This window comes from Corythoichthys intestinalis, chromosome 6 (genome assembly GCF_030265065.1).
Source record: "Corythoichthys intestinalis isolate RoL2023-P3 chromosome 6, ASM3026506v1, whole genome shotgun sequence".
NCBI classification, from domain to species: domain Eukaryota; kingdom Metazoa; phylum Chordata; class Actinopteri; order Syngnathiformes; family Syngnathidae; genus Corythoichthys; species Corythoichthys intestinalis.
In genome coordinates this window covers 53273646-53295295 of record NC_080400.1, presented here as the reverse complement: position 1 = coordinate 53295295, position 21650 = coordinate 53273646, and the positions used below count along the sequence as shown (strand labels likewise).

The 21650-nt window shown below is 39.2% G+C and overlaps 1 protein-coding gene across 4 annotated transcripts in view; it reads left to right on the top strand.

Annotated features, from left to right (window-relative positions):
- Positions 1-16332, top strand: part of fzd4 (frizzled class receptor 4) — a 36290-nt gene extending 19958 nt beyond the window's left edge. The window contains exons 6-8 of one of the 4 annotated variants that reach the window (XR_009063514.1): positions 15648-15771; positions 15941-16084; positions 16160-16332. Coding sequence is in view for 2 of the 4 variants with exons in the window: in XM_057839443.1 (XP_057695426.1) it covers positions 1217-1635 (419 nt within the window). In the remaining 2 variants the exon portion in view is untranslated. Of the gene's footprint in view, positions 1-1216; positions 7723-15647; positions 15802-15940 lie in introns of those variants that run through there. The other 3 variants (XR_009063515.1, XM_057839444.1, XM_057839443.1) reach the window with 3 other exon arrangements.
- The last annotated feature ends 5318 nt before the right edge of the window (positions 16333-21650 follow it).

Here is a 21650-nt window from a genome sequence, read left to right as displayed (position 1 = left end):
CATCTCAATACTTTGTAATGTACACTTTGTTGGCAATAACGGGGGCCAAACATTTTCTGTAACTCTTCATAAGCTTTTCACACACTGTTGCTGGTATTTTGGCCCATTCCTCCATGTAGATCTCCTCTAGAGCAGTGATGTTTTGGGGCTTACAATTAACTTACAATTAAGTATAAATTTACTAACATTGTTTTTGTTTGTAACAGAAAAGACTTAAAGAGCAATTTGCCTGAATAAAAAAGAAACATACACTCAAGGCACATTTTATGACTATTTGATCCTAAAAAATAAAATGTAATAAAATCAATAAACGATAATAAATTCAAATTGATTAGCAACATTAAGTCAGAGCACAATATGCCAAACAAAAAGAGGGACAGTTTTTATTTTTGCAGTACTTGTATCGCACTTGTGTCAGCTCCTCTGCTCTGGTATGTTTTTTTTTTTTTTTTTTGCACTAAGCAATTTGGTATGCCTATATATATATATATATATATATATATATATATATATATATATATATATATATATATATATATATATATATATGACCTTTTTTTTTAACTTTTTCTCCAAAGTATAATAAAAAAAAAAAACAACTTAAAAACTCGTTTATGATAAGTTTTAAACATGTTACTGTCCCACCAAATTATTTTTAAACAACAATACAGCAGAAAAATTCTTGGCTATATTAAATGCTTCCTTGAATGAGTCCACTCAAATCTGCTCAAACTGCTCACTTACACACAGTTGCCACAGCAACTGTTTAACAAGTTAAACAATGATTGACCAATGTGGCGCTTTGAAGTTCGCTTCTCTGGCCAGATCAAACATGAATTGCTGTCAATCATCGTTAACTTTAATAAACAACTCCAGCGCACTCACTGTCTGACCAACAAAGAGCAGGGATAGGGAGGGAAGAAGGGTGAGAGACTACACCTCATCTGTATTTTTTTTTTTAATCGAAAAAAAATATGATTAATCGAAAAAAAAAATGCGATGGAGGGCGCGAAGTTTGATGCACGAAGTAACGAGGAATCACTGAATACATTTGACTTTGCACCTGTTCCCTGCTTTTTTCTCAACTTTTATTCGGCTGCCCGGCTGTGAAAATAACAGCGGTAATGTTTCATTTTATTGCAAGACTTGATTCATAAAAATGCAAGGTATCAGCATCAATTACGAATTATTAACTGTGTTCTATGTTGACCTCCAGGTACCCTGTTCATCTGTGCTGGCCTAGTAGCTCTTTTCAAGATCCGTTCCAATTTGCAAAAGGATGGTGCCAAGACAGACAAGCTTGAGCGTTTAATGGTGAAAATTGGAGTGTTTTCCGTGCTCTACACAGTTCCAGCATCCACTGTGATCGGATGTTACCTCTACCAACTATCTCATTGGGCAGAATTCAAAGCAACCGCACAAGACTCATACGTTGCATCAGAGATGCTTCGAATCTTTATGTCACTACTCGTAGGAATTACCTCGGGCATGTGGATCTGGTCAGCAAAGACCCTTCACACGTGGCAACGCTGCTCCACCCGCTTGCTTAAGGACAGCAGGGTGGGTCGAAGCGGCAAGCGAGGACCAGGCAAGGGCTGGATTAAACCAGGGACGGGGAATGAGACCGTAGTGTGAGGTCAAAGAATGGACAAGACTGGACTTGCTTCTTTATCTCACAGACATTCACCCTGACAAAAGAAGGATGTAAAACAAAACACTGGATGTGTACTACGCTCGAAATATGTGGAAATCCACAAGGATGTCTAACGCTGTCTCCTTGACGTTTCCTTTAAGTGTTGGGGTTAAGAGAAAGGGTGGATTGCTTTAAAAAAAATAGTAGCAACAGTAGCGTCTTGACCTCTATTAAGACTTTTTCTATCATAGACAGATGGAGGAAAAGATGAAATGTGGAGAAAGAATGACAGCAGGCTCATTAAAGAGTTAACATGAAGATTTGACATAAAATAAGCTGTGTAGTGCCACGTCTACCTCTTCCTCAAATTTCTGCTCAGCGACTCGGACTGAACTTGCTGGGTGCAATAACTCCTCAACCTTAAAGGCCTGTGAAGGCCATTGATGAGTCCACATACAGATGGTTTTCAGATACCGGGTGAGGTTTCCCAAAGAGCCTTTTGTCTCTCCATATACGTAAAATGACTGGAAAAGACATAAAAGATTACAAGCTAGGGACAAATTTCAAATTTCCTTCATTTAAAAAATGTTTACATTTACCAACTTTATTTAACTGACACTTTTAGAATGTTTTTGATCGCTACCAGCTTCAAGCTGTCGCAATGCACTATACCGTATTTTCGCGACAGTAGGGCGCACCGTATTAAAAGGCGCAGGCTCATTTTCAGGTAATATTTTTTAATTTAACACACACACACAAGATGCACCGCATTACTATTCGCATGAAAAACATACGTTAGCATGCGCGCTAGCATTTTTTTTTTTTAAAAAGGCAGCAGGAGCAGAAACTGAGTTCAATTGTACTTTATTAAAGAATTTAAGAAAGTACTCCCATCAATATTAATCAATCCACAAGTCCATCAGAGTCCTCATCTTCTGTTCTTCTGTATCCGAATTGAACACGGCAGGTCAACTTTTCTTTAGGCAGCGTCTTCCTCTTAAAAATTACCATAGGTGGTAGTTTCCTTCTTGTTTCGCTTAGGTCAGTGGTCCCTTTTTTGCACCAAGGACCCGTGTGATATGGGCCTGTTTTTCACGGACCTGCAATTTGTGGCTGAAAATTACATTAATAAAAAATAACACAATGAGGGCTAAAAACAAACAGTAAGTTCTCACCATCAGCCAAATCAACGGCAAATACCCTTGATTGCAGGCACAATGAGTTCTTCTCCAATCGTGAAAGGTTTCTTGGCTTTAGCAATACGGTTCGTGACGAAGTATGATGCTATCATTGCATTCGCTTTTGTTACCTCGTTTGCTAGCTTTTAGCCTCGTATTAAGCAGAATGGACTTGGTTGTAGGCTCATCTTCTGGGTCGGCAGGTGGCCTTTTCTACGTAAAATAGCTGTCCAAAGACGTCACTGCCTGCAGCACACAGACATCAGCAGCTAATGTTACTGTTTACATTGACTGACGCTGGGCTGCTATAGGTGTGCAAACACCCCAGTAATGGCGGCAAACCACTAGAGGGCGACGTACACAAATCTACTCAGAATAGGCAATAGAGTAAATTGGCATATTGATGTGTCAAGGGGCACAGGCTAGATTACAGGTCGTTAACAACTAATTTATTATTTCTCTGTGGCCCGGTAGCAAATGCAACACAGACCGGTACAGGTCCCCAGCGCGCTGGTTGGGGATCACTGGCGTAGGTGATAGCCTTGAGTTTGAACTGGGCTTCGTAAACGTGTCTCTTAGTAGTAGATGCCATTTATGAGGGTCCGTCGCCAAACCAATGTTGTTTAGCCTAACGCAAACACTTGAACGTTACCATCACACGGAACGTTCTTCCTTTAAGGTTCTCATGCGGCTCTCACTTACAGTATGTATGCCTTAAGGCGCATCACATTATTAGGCGCACCGTCGATTTTGGAGAAAATTTTTGACTTTTAAGTGCACCTTATGGTTGTGAAAATACGGTAATTAAAAATCTAAAGGTGTGCGTCTGCCACAAGTGCATTCATTAAAACAGCAGACTGATTTAATGATAACAGAGGCAACAATGTAAACATGATGATAGGTTGAGTTTAAATGCTGAGTATTGCCTTCGTAATAAAACGCTTCGTCTTGTTTTGTTTTTTTTTTTGTTAGTTTTTTTTTAATTCTGTATTGGTAACAGGGATAGTTAAATCGCAACCAGACTACTTAGGCCAACAGCAAGAAATAATAATAATAACTATAGTAATAATAATAATTGTATTTCAACTGAAGTCAACCCTTTCGTCGCCTAACCATCAAAAAATTACATTTCACCAAGATTTCAGCATATAGTTAATTGTTTGCATTATAAAACAAGTCTTAAAGTGGTTTACTGAGCGATTTGTGTGTGTGGATGTGAGAAGCTGGGACCCTGCGCGCTGATGTCATGTTATCTTTATGGAGCCATCTTGTTTTCAATTATGTGTCCAGCCTCCTTGAAAACCAAGGACTATATGCTCACAGGTTAATGGGAAGTCCAGGAAATTAAAAAGCTGGCTTTTCCAAACATTAGCCAGAATGCAATGTTATTTGACAATCACTTGCCAAAAGACACAACATTCAATATTATGAAGCAGTAGTAAATGCATACTCTAATGTAGCTGTACATTTCAACATGTACAGTAGATGAGGAGCCAAGTCCACCTTCTACAGACCTTACCTTGAGCTAAATTGTTAAAACACAAAATCTCCAATATTGTTTCTAATTTGCCTTTTCAGGATCATTTGAATCATCCATGTTCCACATAGTATGTAGAAAAACAAAACCATAATTATCGCCATCCCAGACAATCAAGCCACTCCAAGGGAAAAATGTTAGTAAATGCATTCTAGAACTGAAAAATTAACAATTCACAAGTACCTCGCTCATCATGTCTTCCTGTAGCATTCATCAACGTGGACAGGCTTATTTTGTTTGAACGACAATCTTGTAAAGTGCTTGCGTTTCAGTGAGTCTTTGAATGTATGTTTGTAATGTGTGTCACATTTAGTTCTCGCACAAATGAGAGTGAATTGTGGGGATCTCAAGTACGCAATGGCCTATGATACAAGAATTCAATGTGTCATGTGAAACCAGATAGTGCCTCACAGTGCTGTCACTTTTTTTTTAAGATGAACTCACCTATAGAGGTAGGCAAAGGTATCTATTTACAGGCTTGTGTTGTGTCTTTGACTACCTAGGGAAATAAGACCTTGTAGATATTTCTATATGTGAGAAGCCCAGAGCTGCCATCAGTGGTCCTCGAAGCAGCATACCTTGGCACCCTGATTAAATTTCCAAAGTCAAACAAACATTACATTGAGCTAAAGTGAATTAAGCTAAGCTCTGACCACCGTCCGACTGAGCTAATGCAGTTTCCCTTTTCTCATAACGTTTGGCGGCCACCACCCATATGACCACACTTTGCCTCCCATGACGGTTTAAACAATAACAGAATAGTTAGCGTAAGTTACTTTGACGCAGGCGATGTTTAAATTAAAATGAAATCACTAGCAACATGATATTTTCATCATGTTAGGATGCTCTGATTTGAATCAGTTTTGTTCACCAGTGCTGACCTCAGCCTGTAAGATCTAAGAAGTCTTGAGAGATCATCAGTGTATTATAGGAAAAAAATGTTAATTTATCCTCGTTGAAAGTGACAGAATTTTTAAAACTTGTTTGTTATTTAAATTACACTTTTGTATCAGAAGATAAATAAAAAGTTTTGGATACCAAAATGTTATGCTCTGAGTGTTTGTGGATGCAATTTGCAGTAATATAAAGGTCACAGTCATGTATTTTGTACATAGAGAATACAGTGAGGTATACAAGTATAAGAAATATAATTAATAATGAAAAGTGGGATTTTCAAAATTTTTCTTCTTAGAAAATTTGGGAGGTGTCTGAAATTTCCATCTTTGGTGCATTTCTACTGTGAGAGAGAACAAGAAAAGCATTTGGAAATTTTATTGTATGATATTCACGAAATTTGCTTGTACTTTATTGCAACTCATACAGTGAGGAAAATAAGTATTTACACACCTTGCGATTTTGCAAATTTCCCCGCTTAGAAATGATGGGCGGGTTGAAATTTTCATTGTAGGTGCTTGTCCACTGTGAGAGACAATCAAAAAAAAAAAAAAAAAAAAAAAAATCACAGAGTATGATTTTTATAACAGTTTTTTTGTACAATACAGCTGCAAATAAGTATTTGAACACCTGAGAACATCCAATGTTAATATTTGGTACAGTAGCCTTTGATTACAATTACAAAGGCCAAACGTATCCTGTAACTTTTCACCAGGTTTCCACAGACTGCAGCAGGGATTTTGCACCACATAGAAATTCTCTAGATCAATCAGGGTTTTGGGCTGTCACTGGGAAACACGGAGTTTGAGCTTCCTCCAAATATTTTCTATTGGGTTTAGATCTGGACACTGGCCAAGCCCGTCCAGAACCTTGATAAATTCTTTAAAAAGCCACTCCTTGGTTATTCTGGCTGTCTGCTTCGGGCCAAAGGGAAGAATGTTATTTCCCAAAATCTCACAATACGTGGCCCTGGTAATCCTCTACTTAATACAGTGCAGTCGTTTAGTCCCATATGCAGAAAAAAAACCCAAAGCATGGTGCTACCACCTCTATGCTTCATAGCAAGGATGGTGTTCTTGGGATGGTACTCATCATTTTAATTCCCCCAAACACTATGAGTGGAACTAAGACCAAAAAGTTCTATTTTGACCTTATATGACCACATGACTTTCTCCCATGACTCCTCTGGATCATCCAAATTGTCATTGGCAAACTTAAAATGGGCCTGGACATGTGCTGGTTTAAGCAGGGAAACCTTTCGTGCCATGCATGATTTTAAACTACGAAGTCTTAGTGCATTACCAACAGTTACCTTGGAAATGGTGGTTCCCGTTCCTTTCGGGTCATTCACCATTCTTAGGATCATTGAGACCCTATGAGGTATATCTTGCATGGAGTCTCAATCCAAGGGAGATTGACAGTCATGTTTAGCTTCTTCCATTTTCTAATTCCGGTAATTGCTCCAACGGTGGATCTTATATCACCAAACTGCTTGGCAATTGCCCTGTAACCCTGTCCAGCCTTGTAGAAGTTTACAATTCTGTCTCTGGTGTCTTTGGACAGCTCTTTGGTCTTGACCATGTTAGGAATTGGAGTCTTCCTGATTGTATGGGGTGGACAGGTGTTTATATGCAGCTAACTGCCTCAAACAGGTCAAAAAGTCCACCTCCACTCCACTTTTTTGTTGGACTTTTTAAAGGCGACTAGCAGGTCTTTTAGCCTCACAATTCTAGATAATCGGTGTTCAAATACTGATTTGCAGCAATATAATACATATAAATTGACATAAAAATAATACACTGTGATTTCTGGATTTTTTTTAGTTTGTCTCTCACAGTGGACAAGCACCTACCATGAAAATTTCAAACCCACCCATAATTTTTAAGTGGGAGAATTTGCAAAATCTCAGGGTGTTCATCACTGTATATAGGTGAACACCTGCCCAGTTTTGTCACTAATGCGTTCCAAAGTAACTCTTTATTGTAATTTGATTACTTTTTTTTCCCAGTAACGGTGTACCGCAAGCAACACGTCACTTCCGCTCATTAATATTCATGACATTGGCTACTGTTGTTAAGTAGGGACAAGCCACCGGTTGTCCCTAATAGGAAATGAATGGAAATTGTGTACAAAGGAGATGTTTACAGAGCTAAACCTACCAATTCTCTCCGAAAATGATGTGCCTGGTGCCAAATTCACTGGTAAAGATGTGGATGAACATCTGTTCAGTTAAAGAGATGGCTTGGGTGTCGAAGGTTGAAAAAGACGAAAAAAAAAACGAGCCGACCTAAACATAGCCTTAGCTTTTTTATCGAGGCGACTGACAATGACATTCTCCTGTTTCAACAAGCTATCCTTTACCATCAGCCCTGTCTTTCTTATATATCCTCTGGTTGTCCTACATCTCTTACCGTTCTTGGGGGTAATTTAGTTAGCTTTGTGTAGCGATCGCAAATGCTACTCAGTGACAGCCAACGAACACTTTTAATTTTTTCAATGATAACAAATCTTAATTCTATAATTCTATATACACTTCCCCCTTACCAATGTTGTTTTAAATATATATATATATATATATATATATATATATATATATATATATATATATATATATATATACGATGCTAAAGGCATGTTTTTTCTCTTTTTCCCCAAAGTATGATTTTAATGTATGTATGTATGTATATATATATATATAAATAAATGGTTTTAAGCACTTTAAATCTAATAATTACGATCAGTTTTAAACATAACTGTCCAACCAAATCATTTTTGAACAAGAATAAAGTACTGTAGTAGAAAAATGCTTGGCTTTATTAAATACTTCTGTTTATCTACCTTAGCTGTGACTCTTGGTGGACATGTAGAAATTACAAACTCCTCATGATCACTTCTGGTATTTAATTTATATGTCTCAAACGTCTCCACACACACACACATTCATTCCAGAGGTGCTTCCTTGCAGAAACTCTTTAACCAGTTAAACGATGATTGACAGCTGCTGCGCTGTGATGTCCGCTTCTTTGGCAAGATCAAAGATACCAGCATCGTTAACTTTAATAAGCAAGTGCTGCAGTGACTGTGAGGTTCAAAGAGCTGGGAGAGGGAGGGTGTGAGGCTCTGCGCAGAGCAGAAAGCAGGGCGTATGTGGTTTAAAAAAATAAAAACTATCGCACGTCCTTGCGATGGGACTATTGCGCACGCACACATCGCGATGGCGATGTTTAAACAATACATCGTTCAGGCTTACATGGAACCCACCAAAAGAAAGATTAGACTCTCTTCTTTCAGGAGGAAAAAAAAGTTAGTCTTTTTCCATTCTTTAGAAATCAGCATTAGAAAATAGCTTAGTTTGAGCAATTTTCCAATTTCCGATTGAAAAACAGAGAAATTGAGCTTTTTGTAAAAGCCTGCATTTCAAACATAACATTGACTTTAATGCAGCTTTTTTTTGCTTTTGTGACATCCCAAACATCTGAATGTTTTCCTCCTACAAAATAACATAAACAACAAGACAAATAGAGCTTTTGATAGCAAAGTAACAATTTACTTACACATAATTAACCAAGATATGACGCTGTTGTGGCCATGGCTGTCTCGCCAGATGGGGTACACTTTTCCCTCATCACTGCCTGTCTCATCAAGATAGATTTTTTTTAATTGCTCTTTTGTAGTGACCACTACCTCATAACAGAATTCACCTAGGGAACTTGTGTGGGGCATGTTGTGTTCCTGGGGGGGAACTAATTTAGCCGTGCGCGTTTCCGGCTGAGTCACGAGACACTAGAGAGTCACGAGAGACACGAGTGGCCGAACATGGCAACGCGAACTCTACTCAATGGGTAACACAGACTCAACAACATCATCCGCTACACTGGTGATCCCGATCGTTCTGCTTGGTCGTCCAACGCCTGGCCTTCCGGACGTCCTCCCGATTGTTCTGCTTGGTTGTACACTGCCTGGCATCCTGGACATCCTTCTGATCGTCGCACTTCGTCGTTCATCACCTGGCATCCCGGACGTCCTCCCAATCGCCCTACTCGGACTTCCCACACCTGGCATCCTCGACGTCTGCCTGATCATCCATTCGGTCGTCTTCCACCAGTGCCCCAGTCATGCAACCCCACCGTTCGTTCCATTAAATCGGGTTACGCCTCCTCTCCTCACTTCCTTTCATGGTCCAATACGAGTTCTAACCAAATGCGCTGCATCCAGTGGCCAGTTTTATTGCTTTAAAATGGATTTTGAGCATTATGCTTTGGAGCGAAGTTGCATCAGAACCTACAGATGTCTCTTGAGAAAAAAAACGTAAAAGACATATAAATACGTTTTTGGGACACAGAAACAATTAAAAATAGAATGTATTTATACGTTTTTGGGAGCAAATGATTTAAAAAAAAATCCACCTCCAGTTCATTTATGAATCTAGATTACTAGCACCACTTTGAGCTCATTTGAACTGCATAAAACAACTGGCCACCCCACAGTCAGTCAGACTGCCATGGCCAAGACAAAAAAGCTGTCAAAAGACACCAGAGGTAAGATTGTAGACTCCCACAAGTGTGGAAAGCGCTACAAGGCAATTGAGCACTCAGCACTGGATTTATACTGTTCATGCTGCTACCTCTTGTATGATGAAAAACCAAGTGATGACAAAATCAAAAAAAAAAAAAAAAAAACACTACTGTGGGGGAAAAAAAAGTAATCCCCGCAACCTTTGTTGTGAAGTTCCCTCTGTTAAAAAGAAATGAACAGTCTTTAACCCTTTAAGGTCTGGGCCTATTTTGTCTGATTTTGCATGCCTTTGAAGTTGCCTTTATATTTCAAAGAAAGAATTGTTTACGGTGGCCTGGTTTGGTCCCTTTTTTTGTGACACCGTGAACTTCATGTCCAAACTGTTGTTTCCTTCACTGACCAATTATAAATCCTCATTTTGTGCCCAAAAAGACCAAAAATTCCAAAATCGTTTTGTCAAAATTTTTAATATTGATGTCCAATTGACAACCAAACATGCATAACGAACCGTTTTGAAACTTTGTAATATTTATTCAACATGTTAGGATGAACATTCAACCAAAAAAATTTAGAATAAATAGTCTTATATTTGACAATTCAACATAAACAACAGGTATAGCCATAGGCGTTTTTTGCCTTTATACATGCTCTAGTCAAAACAGGTTATATACAGCGGACCAAACAGTGAAGAACAGTGAAAAAATATATACCATCTAACACAAAAAGTGTTTAGAGGCCATCTCTTTATGAGTTTAGGTATTGTGGCCCATCACCTGATGAAAACTATGTACACACAATCAAGCTTCTTGAACACACAAATTTATATACACAAATTGAGAAGACTGATTGTGGGGGGGAAAAATATATATATAACATTGAAAAAAAAAAAAGTTTTTTCAAAAATATTTACAATAAACAAGTTAAATTTTATTCAGGCACGCCACTCCGAAAAGCAGTTTCGTCCTGGAATTAGACACAGGGCTGCATCACACAGCCCACACTTCCATAGGGTGTCGGTCCTCTTTCCACCCTTCCACCTTCATTTCACTTTACTTTCATTGTCACTATAAATGTACATGAAAAAAAGTCAGTATTTATGAAAATAATAAAGTATAAAATAAAAATATATACAGCAATAAATAATAATGGAAATCTATATGTATGACAATTGAAAGAATACCATAGCTGAATATGTGGTACATCCCTAATCTTCATATAGAAAGAAGAACACCACAAATGATAAATTCCTGCCTGGGATACACACAGTGCACGTACGACTTTGATCTGATATGTACATTTTATTATTATATATACAAACACATACTTATATTTCATCAAAATTAAGTTTGTCTTGCAATATCAAAAGAAACTTTTTCAGCATTAAAAAAAAAAAAAAAAAAAGTGAGTTGGCTTACCTCTGCTCGTCGATGCCGTCACCCACGTGTTCAAATCCGTCACTATCTTCACTCGAGGACTCTTCCGAAGAAGACGATGATGACGAATTTGGACCATCCTCTTCCTCAAGTTGATCAAAAAGCACAATTGCTTGCGCTAAATGTAGTTTTCCGTTCATTCTCAAAGTCACACAAAGTCGCTGCTCGATCCAAACGGCCGTCGCTCGCCACCTCGCTGCTTCAGAACACTCCTTCCTCTCGTTCGGTGGAACCTCGCACGGCAGTTATAGTTATTAAAAAAAAAAAAAAAAAAACGCATTTTGTGCTTCCACTGTGACTTCGAAAGGGTTCGTTTGATTTGTGTTTTTTTCATGGAGCTTCCGTTTTGAAAAAGGACAAGAAATGATGGAAATATAGACACAAACAAATAATCCATGCAGCGTTTTAATGTTTTTTTGAGAGGACAGTAAAACTTTAAAACTTAAATGACAATATCTCACGTTTTAGTTGGTCGATCGACTTCAAATAATAACGAGAGTAAACCGCAACTTCCGCACTTTAAAACGAGACCAACCAACGGCATGTGGGTGACGTAATTAAAACGTGAGGGCGCTTCAAAGACGACGTGCGCTGAGGACGCGGCGGCGCGTCCTTCGACTCTCAAGGGTTAATTGTTCTTGTTGTACTCTATATTAATCTTGGCAAAGTGGCAAATTTTCAGGGACACATGCACAAGCAAAGACACAACATTCCTGCAGTATTTACTAATGCACTTCATTTTCTGCAAATGGTGCAGAATGACTTTTTCGCATTTGGGGGCCAATCAACAAAGCAATGTATTTAACAGCAGTTTTGTAAAATCTTGGATTAAAATCTCCTTTTTTCGCCACTGCCATGATCACTAAAGCTAGGTCCTGAGGGTGATCCAGCATGAAATTGACCTGAAACATACTTGCCAGCGCTACAAAACCAAAAGAATCTCTCTTCAGTCTCTCAAGGGGGGAAAACTGCTTTGGGATCTGGATAACTGATTATTTTGAAGTGGCATCCAAGAATTTTGAAGGACTTAAATCATTTCTGCAAAGAGAAGTGGGCTAAAATCCCCTCTGAGGTATGAGCGAACCTGGTGATCAACTATAATAAGCTTCTTATGGCTTTGCTAGCAAGATTGTATTCAGTAATCATAAGTATTTACTTGTGATTCGTTTGGAGCTAAAATGGTTATCTCTTTCAACGGAATGTACAACATGTTATTACTCTTTTGCTATGTGTTTTGTACACATGTTTCACTCGTTCTGTCCATAATAACAGGGTGGGTAGTAATGCGTTACATTTACTTTGTTACATTTACTTGAGTAACTTTTTGAGAAAATGTACTTCGAAGAGTAGTTTTATTAAGCCATACTTTTACTTATATTTGAGTAGATTTGTGAAGAAGAAACACTACTTTCTCTGCTACTTTGGGCTACACTAGTCGTTACATTTTTTCTCTTTATTCTACATATTAGATTTTACTTTTTTTTTTTCCAGCAAAACCAACAGTAGCTCGTTATACCAATCAGAATCAAGCTTGCCTTTCTACGATCACGCTGGCCTGCTCAATCATGTGGCGTCTTTAAAGCACCGTAAAAATTGAAGTATTTGATATAGAGCGCTGCCCTCAACATGACTCAAAAGCGCTGATTTTAACCTCTCTCTCAGTATTTATTTGGCATCAACTGACCGTGGAAATCAGAGATATGACCCTTTTGATTTCATAATAGGAATTATGAAGGAATAATTCACTATTCAAGTATTCAACCTTGGAACTATTTTCTGCACTAGAGGGCACTCATGCTCTTTAGATGAATGAAGCTTCATTTCTGTAATTTTTTTCTCCCTCACTAGAATTCAATTATTATTATTATTTTTTAATTCTTTGGCTTAATGTGTTTATGTAATAGGTTATTGTACTGTATAATAATAACATTTTAAAAAAATAACTGTGATGAGAAAAAAAATACTATTGTTTAAAAAAAACAACATCGTAAACAGTTACTCACAATGTTACTAATTACTTGAGTATTCTTTTCGCCAAATATTTTTTTACTTGAGTACATTTTTTTTATGACAACTTTTACTTGAGTAATATTATTTTGAAGTAAGGCTACTCTTACTTAAGTAACATTTTTGGCTACTTTTCCCATCTCTGCTTATTACCATAACAACTACATTACTTTTGTTGTTGTTGTTTATAACATAACCTGAATACACACAATTATTGGCCTCCTATTCACTTTTCACGAATGAAAGGATTTTCAACAATAACAGAGCCAAAAGACTTTGTTTGGCATGACATTTAGCTGCAGCCCAGCTATGCACTAAATAAACTAGATTAGCTCCTTAGGTGTGTGTTGTGGGAGTGCTGGGGAAGGTTTCCACAGATCTGGCTCTGCAGCTCAGATTGCCTTCCTGTAATTTACTGTGAGTGAATGAGTGTTTGTTTTAGGGCTCCCTCAAAAGCCTGAGGTAAGAGCAAAGTGACAGCATCTACTGCTCTATTGTTTCCAGATGTAGGGCAGCTCATACACACCACCACATGCAAGTAAAGCATGTTCAAACAAACATTATATGTAAGGGAGCTGTTCTTCGTAATATGAAACAGTTCAATAATCTTTCCTATTACACATTTAGACAACATGGGTTTATGTGTAGTAGTACATGCCTAACTGGCTTAAATGCCACAACATGAGCGCAATGCTAATTTTCCAACTTTAGCTCGATATACAAGATTCTGAACCTTTGAAAATTTCTTAGAGTGAGACTATGTGTGTCTGCGTGTGTGTGTGCGTGTTTTGTACGTGCATGATATATATATGTGATTTTTTTTAAAGACAAATCCGTAAATCATACTATATACAGTATGTTTTTATTAATCATGCCACAAGTGTTTATTATTTAATCAAAGCTGGCTTCATTTTTGTCTTCGCAATATAAAAACATGCAGCACATATGTAGGCCAGACATGGGCACCTCCGTGAAGTTGGCCCCCCATCAGATGCAACTTTATGTAAAAATGATGTTAATTGTTTGTGCGATGTTTGTGCTGTAAAAAGTTTCGTTTGTGCTGCTATCGTTTTTAAGATATTTACAACTCTCTTATAGGTCAATATGAAGTCAACCAGCCCCCCAAACGTAGCACAAATGAATGGTACCCCTTCGGGTCCATTTTGCAGTAAATGGTGGGCTGTGAGTTATGTTATCACTCAAAATTAATATCTCAAGCCCCCCATTTGCTGCAAAATGGACCTGAATGGGTGCCATTTATTTGTGCTATGTTTGCGCTAGTTGTTGGGACACCCCTTTGTTACTGAGAGAGTTGGTACGCTCCGTCAGCCACGGGAGTTGAATACGGAAAAGCTGCAAGTGACGTCATCACCCAAAATTAATATCTCAATATCCATAAAACAATAGCAGCATAAAGGATCTTTTTTACAGCTCAAACATAGCACAAACGAATCGCACCATTTCGATTCTATTTTGCAATAAATGGGAGTTGTGTGATGTCATCACTTGAAATAATATTCTCAATATCTCAAAAACGATAGCAGCACAAATGAAACTTTTTACAGCACAAACGAAGCATAAACGATTGACACAATTTTTAGCCATTTTTAATCAAAAATGGATGACTGGTTGACCTCAGATTGACCTATAAAAGAAATGTAAATATCCTAAAAACGATAGTAGCACAAAGGAAACTTTGTACAGCAAAAAAAAAGCACAAACGTAGCACAAACGATCGACATCATTTTTACTTAAATTTGCATCTGATGGGGGGGCAACTTCACGTAGGTGACCTGGGCTATTATTTTCCACCGGGGCCACATGAAATAATTTTACTGTGATCGAGGGCTAGCCTAACAATAACTTGTAGCGGATGACATTAGTGAGTCTCGTCGCGCGTCGAGTTGAGTTCGTGTCTCTTGTTCGGCCGCTGGTGTCTCTTGCCTCTCTCTGCCGAAAATGCGCACGACAAACAGTTCCCCTCCGGAACACAACATACCCCACATTATTTCCGTGGGTGAATTATGTAGAATGTAAGGTAACCACAAACTACTATTTTTTTACCGGCAGTAATTATTATTTTCCTTCTAAAATGCAATACATTGTGATGAAATGCTCTTTCCTCTTTTATTTACAACATTAAACAGCAGCGTTCCTTTTTAACACTCATTGAAACGGCATTTCTTGATTTATAATGTCAATATTACATGGGATGCGGATAGTGATAATATTCTATGACTATGCGTGTTCATAGACCTCATAATATTCATATTTAATTTATATATAATTTTGAAGTCTGTGCCGCATTCTCAAATGTCCAGCATTTTTCCCCGTCAATATTGCACAAATATTTGGTACACCTGCCAGCCTTTCCATTTCAGTTCTAATTTATTCACCTCTCTGAAGATTGGGAGGGAATTTCATTCAACATATATATTTGTCATTGTTAGGGGATGACGGACTCGGAGCGTCGGCAGGCATGTGTGAAGGAAGAGCTTCAGATGGACGCCGCGGTACATCGGTGAAAAGTTACCTATGGTACTCCAATGTGCCCTCTCCCTCAGTCCAATTCTTGTATCTTTCCTCATGCTTGATGATGTAATGGTAATTACAATTTAAAGTCAAGGAACACAGCAAGATATGTGCCACAAACTACCCCAATAGTAGGTGACTGCATGCCGGATCCGGCCTCAGCTCGCTAGATCCGCATAGCAATCACACCCGTTTAACGTCAGTGCGCCAGATGCGCCCGGAGCAGCACTATGACAGTTTTGCCTCAATTGTCGCCTTGATTGCACAGATGGGTAAGTCTGGGAATAGGTGCCACTGATCATCGTCAAACCATCCTTGGCCTCACATCATCGTCAGATCAACAACTCACCTACAGGTATGTGACTTTCAGCTAACAAAGAATCTTGTAATCCTGATACTGAGCTAATTTATGCGTTTTTTCCCCCCTTAGATCCTGTACTGCTTGTTTGGCAAAATGCCTGCCTGCCCGTTCACCTGAGCTATCACCAAACTGGCCACCGGATTCTTTGGACACTATCTACCATTCCCTCTTATCATCAGTGAATTAGGTCCCCAGTTACCCCCCCTTTACAAATACAATATGTTGTTTACAGTCTAAAAATTGGCCATCTTTAATGTTGAGTTGCTTGTTCCAACAAAACTATTTTGTGAAAAAACAATATTATATTGTTATGTTGTTTTATGTTGCATTAATATGTTAGCATTAATAAATGATATTAAAAAGAAGTGTTGTCATTATTGCTTTTAATAGACACATTTAATTTGCAATATAAACACATTAAAGTATGATACATTGAACAAAATGGGCTCAAAATTTAAAACTGAAAATGGTTTTGATACAAATCTGGCCCAGATTGGGTAACGTGTGCCATATCCGGGCCATATACAGTATTAATGTCGTGTCTGCTACTTTGGACCAGTTCTGGCCTAAACCTGGTTGCTGATCCGGCAAGTAATTCCTTACTGAGTTTGGGCCATTGTTCAAAAAGACACTGGGGCGGATCTATTTTACGAAGTTGGGCCAAAATTTGCAGTACATCTGGCCCATGTCAGCTCCAGTTATATTTTGCTATCTCGGTAGGTGCACGAATTGACCTTGGACTTAAGTAAATTTATACTAGTCCTTCTAAAAAAATTTGCATATTGTGATACATTTCATTAATTTCTGTAATGTACTGATAAACATTAGACTTTAATATATTTTAGATTCATTACACACAATTGAAGTAGTTCAAGCCTTGTATTGTTTTAATATTGATGATTTTGGCAAAAAAGTCAAGAAAAACCAAAAATTCTTATCTAAAAAAAAAATAGCATATCATGATAAGGTACTCTAAAGAAGCTATTAACCTAAGCATCTGAATCAACGAATTAACTCAAAACCCCTGCGAAAGATTCCTGAGGCTTTTAAAAACTCCCAGCCTAGTTCATTACACAAAACTGCAATCATGGACAAGACAGTTGACCTGACTGCTGTCCAGAAGGCCATCATTGACACACTCAAGTAGGAGGCTAAGGCACAGAAAGAAATTTTGAGTAGGCTGTTCCCAGAGTGCTGTGTCAAGGCACCTCAGTGGGAAGTCTGTGGGAAGGAAAAAGTGTGGCAGGAAACGCTGCACAATAAGAAGAGGGGTGACCGCACCGTGAGAAAGATTGTGGAGAAGGGCCGATTCCAGACCTTGGGGGATCTGCAGAAACAGCGGACTGAGTCTGGAGTAGAAACATCCAGAGCCACCGTGCACAGGCGTGTGCTGGAAATGGGCTACAGGTGCCGCATTCCCCAGGTCAAGCCACTTTTGAACCTGAAACAGCGGCAGAAGTGGCTGACCTGGGCTAAAGAGAAGCAGCCCTGGACTGTTGCTCAGTGGTTCAAAGTACTATTTTGAGATGAAAGCAAATTTTGTATGTCATTCGGAAATCAAGGTGCCAGTTTGGAGGAAGACTGGGGAAAAGGAAATGCCAAAATGCCTGAAGTCCAGTGTCAAGTACCCACAGTCAGTGATGGTCTGGGGTACCATGTCAGCTGCTGGTGTTGGTCTACTGTGCTTTATCAAGGAAAGGGTCAATGCAGCGAGCTATCAGGAGATTTTGGAGCACTTCATGCTTCCATCTGCTGAAAAGCTTTGTGGAGGTGAAGATTTCATTTTTCAGCACGACCTGGCACCTGCTCACAGTGCCAAAACTACTGGTAAATGGTTTACTGACCATGGCGTTACTGTGCTCAATTGGCCTGCAACTCTCCTGAACTGAACCCCATAGAGAATCGGTGGGATATTGTGAAGAGGAAGTTGAGAGACACCAGACCCAACACTGTGGATGAGCTCAAGGCCGCTATCGAAGCATCCTGGGCCTCCATAACACCTCAGCAGTCCCACAGGCTGATTGCCTCCATGCCACGTCGCATTGAAGCAGTCATTTCTGCAAAAGGATTCCCGACCAAGTATTGAGTGCATAGCTGATGTAATAAATTGACAGTTGACTTTTTTTGTATTAAAAAACACTTTTTTGTGTTGGTCGCATGAGATATGCAAATTTTCTGAGATAGAGATTTTTGTGTTTTTTTTATTAACTTTTTTGCCAAAATCAATATTAAAACAATAAAAGGCTTGAACTACTTCAGTTGTGTGTAATGAATCTAAAACATATGAAAGTCTAATGTTTATCAGTACATTACAGAAAATAATTAACTTTATCACAATATGCTAATTTTTTGAGAAGGACTAGTATTTATCAGTCCATACCTTGATTAAAATGCAGAATTTGGTATCGTCATTTCTAAAACACGTTATAGTCATGGGGGTTGTGGTGATGATGATGACGACAAAATAACAAAAACGAACGAGAATGATGGGGTACACCCTCACATCCACACTTGGGCAAGCAAGTAAGGGCCCTCTTCTGAAAAGAAACAAAAACTGAAGCCACAAAACATTACAAAGGAAATCATTTCTATTAGTATAATCGGCTTGGAAGATGATTGAATGAATGAATGGGGAAATCGCGTCCCCTGGTGGTGTCGGCCTGGACCGGCGATATTTGCTGTTACTGATTTTCAAAGTGGTTCAATATCTATATTGATTTTAACAGTGGTGGAGAAAGAAATCCCTTAAAATTATTATTTTTTTCTTTTTACTTAAGTAAAAGTACAGATACAGGTCACACAAAAACTACATGAAAATCAAATGTATCAACACATGAAGGTCCGGATTTTGAGTTATACTCAAAATTAAAGAGGAAAAACGCACTACAGTCTGATCCACCTTTGATGTAATGTCCTTTAAACAAGTCAAAATTACAATCAGTCATGTGTGTGGCCTCCGCGTGCCTGTATGACCTCCCTACAATACCTGGACAAGCTCCTAATGAGGTGGGGGATGTTCTCCTAAGGGATCTAGATCTGTACCATGGCATCACTGAGCACCTGGACAGTCTGAGGAGCAACCTGGCAGCCTGTAGGAGATTCGAAGAAACAGGCAGTTACTCCAGGAGAACTGGAGAGGGCCGTTGAAGGTCCTTAAACCCACAGCAGGATCAGTATCCACTCCTTTGCCCTAGGAGGAACAGGATGAGCACTGCCCGAGCCCTACAAAATAACCTCCAGCAGGCCACTGGTTTGAACGTTTCTGACCAAACAATCAGAAACGGGCTCCATGAGGATGGCTGGAGGGCCTGACATCCTTTAGTGAGCCTCGTGCTCACCGCCATTCATCGTAGAGCTTGAATGGCATTTGCATTTTTGCAAGTACACCACTGGCTCTGTGCTCTTCACCAATGAAAGCAAGTTCAACCTGAGCACATGCGACAGACGTGAAAGGGTCAGGAGATGGTGTGGAGAGACTGCCTGCAACATCATTCAGCATGACCGGTGTGATGGTCAGGGGAGGTATATCCCTGGAAGGACACTTTACAGGTTAGATAATGGTACCCTGACTGGTCTGGGGATGGAATCCATGCACCCATTGGCATCAGCTACGCTTGTGCAGTGGGACCTGGGTTCCTTCTGCTCCACAACAATGCCCAACTTCAAGTGGTTGGAGTATGCAAGCATTTGCTGAAGGAAGAAGGAATTGATAACAATGGCTGCCCCCCACGTTCGCCTGACTTCAATCCAGTAGAACATACCTGTGGAATATTATGTTTAGGTCCATCTGGTAGAGCCAGGTTGTTCCTCAGACTGTTCAGTGATGCCCTGGTCCAGATCTGGGAGGAGATCCCCCAGGACACCCTCTGTCAGCTCATTAGGAGTATGCCCAGGCGTAGTTGGGAGGCCATACAGGCACGCAGAGGCCACACACACTACCGAGCCTCATTTTGACTTGTTTAAAGGACATTACATAAAAGTTGGAAAAGCCTGTAGTGTGTTTTTCCACTTTCATTTTGAGTATAACTCCAAATCCAGACCTCCATGGGTTGATACATTTTATTTTCATTGATAATTTTTGTGTGATATTGTTGTCAGCACATTCAACTATGGCAAGAACAAAGTATTAAAAAAAAAAAAATTCATTAATTCATATCTAAAATGTGTTAACTGAGTGTTCCCTTTTTTTTTTATTAGCTGTCTATTTACATACATAAATACATACTGTACATACATACTGTACATACATACATACATACATACATACATACATACATACATACAGTAGAGTACTTTACAGCAGGGATCCCCAACCTTTTTTACACCACAGACTGGTGTGATTTGGGTCTTCTGGGTGTTATGTCAAATTTTGCACCCTTATAAAATTTTGCTCCCAAAGCTTTTGTGGCGGTGAAAAAGCCCTCTTTTATATTCAGTTGGACTCTTTTGTACATGTCCATCCATGATCAAACGTAAGTTAATAATCCTTTCTTTAAAGAAAGTTTGTTGTGTTTACTTTGGAATCGCTGCATTCGCAGTCATTTTTAACATTCCGCGCATGCAAATTTTGTCAGACTACCGGCAATGTGCAGCAATAAAATACAGCAAATATAAATTTACATTTGTTTTTAGCCCCGTCGTGTTAAGTGCAGGGAAAATATAACTCACCTGCTGAATCAGTGGGAGGCCTAAGCTTGTTTCGTTGAGACGAAATGGTCCCATCTAGGTGTCATGGGAGAGTGAGAGAAGCCCGCTTCACAAAGATACGATGTTGGAAATTGTAGCACGGTTTTCAGTGCTCTCGTAGCGATGTCAGGATATTCCGGAATGACTTAAATCCAGAACCGCGGTAGAGTTGTTGTCTCAAATGTACAGTACGTTTAAGGTCACCGTCATTTGCGATCTCTACAAGCTGATCCTCCTGTTGCACAGATGTTGTTCACTCGGTTTATTCACAAACTGGTCACAAATCCTCTCCTTCGCAGTTCGTGGGTCTTAAGTTATTGGGAAGTAGTGTAGATTTTGTTTTCTTCGAGGTTGTAGGCTCATCTTCTGTCTCCTCTGGTGCCCTTTCCCCCTAAAAACTCTGTCCAAAGACGTCTTTTTTCAGTAATTCTAGTGTTGGGGCTAATTATTTCCGGGAACAAATGTGATGCGCCCGCCCATACGTTATTATCGAGGACAAGCATACATAGATATACAAAACAAGATGTACTGCTAGCAGTCCAGTCAATGGATTTCTATGACGACATTCTATCCTGTAGTATTATATCTAGAGTAGACAGGGATATTGCCGTGTTAATGGGCGTAGGCCAAAGTCAATTCGGCCAGAATGCCGTCGTTAATAAATTATTATTTCTGTGCTGAGCAATAGCAAATGTGCCACGGACCGGTACCAGTCCACGGCCCGGCGGTTGGGGACCCCTGCTTTACAGTACAGTACGTACACACGTACAGTACACAGATACATACATACATACATACATACATACATACATACATACATACATACATACATACATACATACAGTACATACAGTGGGGAGAACAAGTATTTGAT